Source organism: Limulus polyphemus, unplaced genomic scaffold (genome assembly GCF_000517525.1).
Source record: "Limulus polyphemus unplaced genomic scaffold, Limulus_polyphemus-2.1.2 Scaffold3026, whole genome shotgun sequence".
Lineage (NCBI taxonomy): Eukaryota > Metazoa > Arthropoda > Merostomata > Xiphosura > Limulidae > Limulus > Limulus polyphemus.
In genome coordinates, this window is record NW_013668636.1 from 120,901 (window position 1) to 124,413 (window position 3,513).

General features: G+C 32.1%; 1 protein-coding gene across 1 annotated transcript in view; it reads left to right on the forward strand.

Annotated features, from left to right (window-relative positions):
- LOC106468497 (twitchin-like) overlaps positions 1-3,513 on the forward strand; it is a gene marked incomplete at its 3' end in the record, with an annotated part of 37,488 nt that overhangs the window by 1,848 nt on the left and 32,127 nt on the right. Inside the window, exons 2-3 of the mRNA XM_022396833.1 lie at positions 514-750; positions 1,509-1,548. Of these exons, the coding sequence (XP_022252541.1) occupies positions 514-750; positions 1,509-1,548 (277 nt within the window). The remainder of the gene's footprint in view (positions 1-513; positions 751-1,508; positions 1,549-3,513) is intronic.

Consider the following 3,513-nt stretch of genomic DNA (forward strand, 5'->3'; position numbering starts at 1 on the left):
GAGATGAACGGTTGACAGACCATTTGCAATAATTTTAAACCTGCTATCCATGTAGTTGTCAGCACAAGTCGGGCTCACTAGTAACTGCTGGCCATGTTATTGTTATGCCACTTTTTGAGTATATCAAGTACTGCAGATGTATGCTAAAGAATGTATCTGTGAAGGCTTTGAATTGTTTCATAATAAACATGGTCTTAATGAAGGACAGTGCATTATATTTTTATGCAACTTATTTCAACTTGTGAAGGAAAACAATTTAAAGAAGAATTTTTTATTGTGTTATATAAGTTCAAAGTTAAAATGTAGACAAGGTTCAACTGATCATGATGTTACTCTAATAAATACATAGATAATATATCTATGGCTTTTTACTGTAAAATGACATAAAGATTTCATTTTATAAAAGTGATTACACAGTAGTATCATTGTTTAGGTAGGCTATAAGTTTGTGTCTATTGTATATACCAACCCAAGCTTTTTGTGGTTATTAAAAAACTATATATTTCTACATAGGCCAGACAGGTTACTTGATATTCAAGGTCAAAGGCAATCCAGCCCCAGAGTTCCGCTTCTACAAAGGGGTTAGTGAGATTTTTGAGGGAGGACGTTATAAAGTGGTCACTGATGGTAACACTAATACTGTGTATTTCTGCATTGTTAAAGCTAAGTCAACAGATGAGGGCCGTTACAAAGTGGTTGCATACAACAAACTCGGAGAAGACACCGTAGGCATGTCTCTATTTGTCAGTGGTAAGCCTTGATTTAATTACTTGTACAACAGGCATGGAGAAGACACTGTGGGTATATCTCTTTGTGTCAGTGATAAGCCTTGATATAATTACATGTGCAACAGACAGGGAGAAGATACAGTAGGCATTTTGCTGGAGAGTCATAACAGTTAATGAATCCTGACAGGCCAGTTTATCAAGTTATTTTTTATTTTCATTATCTTTGTTTCAAAGAAGTAATAATTTTGGTTATTTCAAAGTTTTGATTATAAGATTTGTTTTTTCTTTGATTTTTAACACTAGGTCCTTTTTATTTTAATTGAGAATTTTTTTAAATGAACTCTTTCATTTATGAAGAATATTCAGTATATGCAGATAAAGTAATATGCATACTTATTAGTCACTATTCCTTATTTGTTATAACTATAATTCTTTTTCTATATATATCTAGTTCTTTATCTGATGTTTTTTTTTTTATTTTTAAGAGGGTGTTTCTGGGGTTGTAGTCAAGTTACATTGGATTCTTGGATCTTTTGAGATTTAGTTATGGATATTGTTACTCTAAAATATGTATTGAAGTAAATCTGAAAGACAGGATCTTGTGCTACTAAGTTTTTGCCAAGTAAGTAATCAGAGCATGTTTAGAAGACAAACCCATTGATTTAATGTTCACAAGATTAACTCAGTAGGATTATTTATAAAGATCTGCTTTTCAAGCAGCAAGGATGATTTGTTATTAAACGAAATTAACAATTTGTTTCCTCTTCTCTATACTTATAGATGAAAATGCTGTGGACTTTAGGACAATGCTAAAACACAAGTATGTGTGTATATCAAAATGTTGATGAGGAATCTTTCAAATATTTTCTATGTTAGTTACTCTGGTTTTAATACATCCTCCATAGCTAGTACAGACGGTGGTTGAGTATGCTATATTAAAACAGTTTTGAGCATGCAAAAAAGTAAGTAATGTGACAATCCCAGGCAGTACAAACTCATGGTGGAGGACCATTTATCAAAACTACATTTTGTTATATTACTTGGCATTTCATAGGTAGTGTGATACACTGAAAATTGATGACTTTTGGGAAGGGTATTCAATAGCACTTTCTGATGCAAAATATTTATACACACAGAACATAAAGATGTGTTCATATCAGGGATTTAGAATTTCTAAGATGAGGATATTTCTTATACTTGATGTCATTAGAAAACAAAGGAATATGGATCATTTGGGGGCACCAGGATCATCCAGAAAGAAACCAGAAATAAGGTGAACTACAGCTTTAGCAGAGTGCAGGCCAGTGACAAAAGCTATCCACATGTACCAGATAACAGTACGTTACATAATCAAGAAGGTTCTCACTCTGGAAAAGTGACACTACTTCCATGATATATCTGTTCAATTGTCTTGTATAAAAAGCAGCTTGTGAATCAAATAGGTATTCGTGATATTCAGTATGAAAACATGTCAATCACATTGGCAGACACAGCATCTGAGGGATTATGTATGATCAGATCATTGAAGCAGCTGCTGCGAAAACCAATGTTCATGTACACTAGGTGAATTATGGTAAACCAGCAGGTAGGAGGGGTGTGCTTTGGAGATGACATTTTTATGACAGAGCCCCTTTTGCAGTGAAAACTAATGCTGTATAGCTGTTGTCAAGATACACAGTCATCAAATAGTTTGACTGGACATAGCAGTATGAACTGTAACAACATTTGTTCTAAACTTGTTTTAATGTAAAAAACTCAACCTCTGTACTTGTGTTTTATAGAGGCAATTAGTGTTCTTTAGTTTGCCTGCTAGTAGAATAATTGTGCTGATCCAGAACTTGAACAATATTTTTAGTGTTGTAATATCAAGAAAATTTTCTCATTAATTAAGTTAAATTACTTTCAGTTATGTTAAATCATGTTTCATTATGAAATTTTGGCGATCAGTAAATTTAATATTTTTCAAGGAATAAAACAATTTTAAAGAGTATTCCTTAGTAAATTTGAAAACATAGGCATAGGCTCGAAGTAAGACTCTTTAAGGTTTTAAAAGGTAGTGTTTTTGTTTGAGTAGAAACAAGCAAATCATCTACAAAAACTATCTCATTATGTATGAGTATGTACAAATAATAGGAAATTGTGCTAGTTGATTGGGCCTTTAACCCCCCCCCTCCCTCCCACTTCATCCTGTCTTGTTCATTCATCTGTGATCAAAATTTAAAGACAAAATTGGAGGATATGACATTTATAAATTTGTGTGTTCAGTATAAAACCTTTAAATATAGATATTTAAAATAGTTTCATCCATAAATAAGTCAATGTCTAATATGTAGCATAAATGTTATGAATGCAACTGAACATGTGTCTTTGTGTTTAAAGAGTTTCACACATCATTCGGAGTTTATTACAAAACGTAAATAGTATGACATGTAACTTAATGTACTTCTTTGTCTTGTAAGAGTTTCACACATTAGTCAGACTACATTACAAAACTTGTAAATATTAGGTCATCAAGAAATTAATGTCACTTTTTTTTTAGATGAAAAAACCTGAACAACTTATATATCAAAACAAAACATTTATTATATGAAATAGTCTCCATTCTTATTGATGATGCTTTTCCATCTTATAATCAGGTTGTTAATGCATCAATATGAATTCCAACATGTTGGCCCCTACCTTCACAGTTTTTAAAGCTAAAGTCACCTGAACAAAATTTTTTGAACCATCGTTGACATTCAAAACATTTCCATAAACTTCTTTGATATTCTTTGTGGCTACAGAG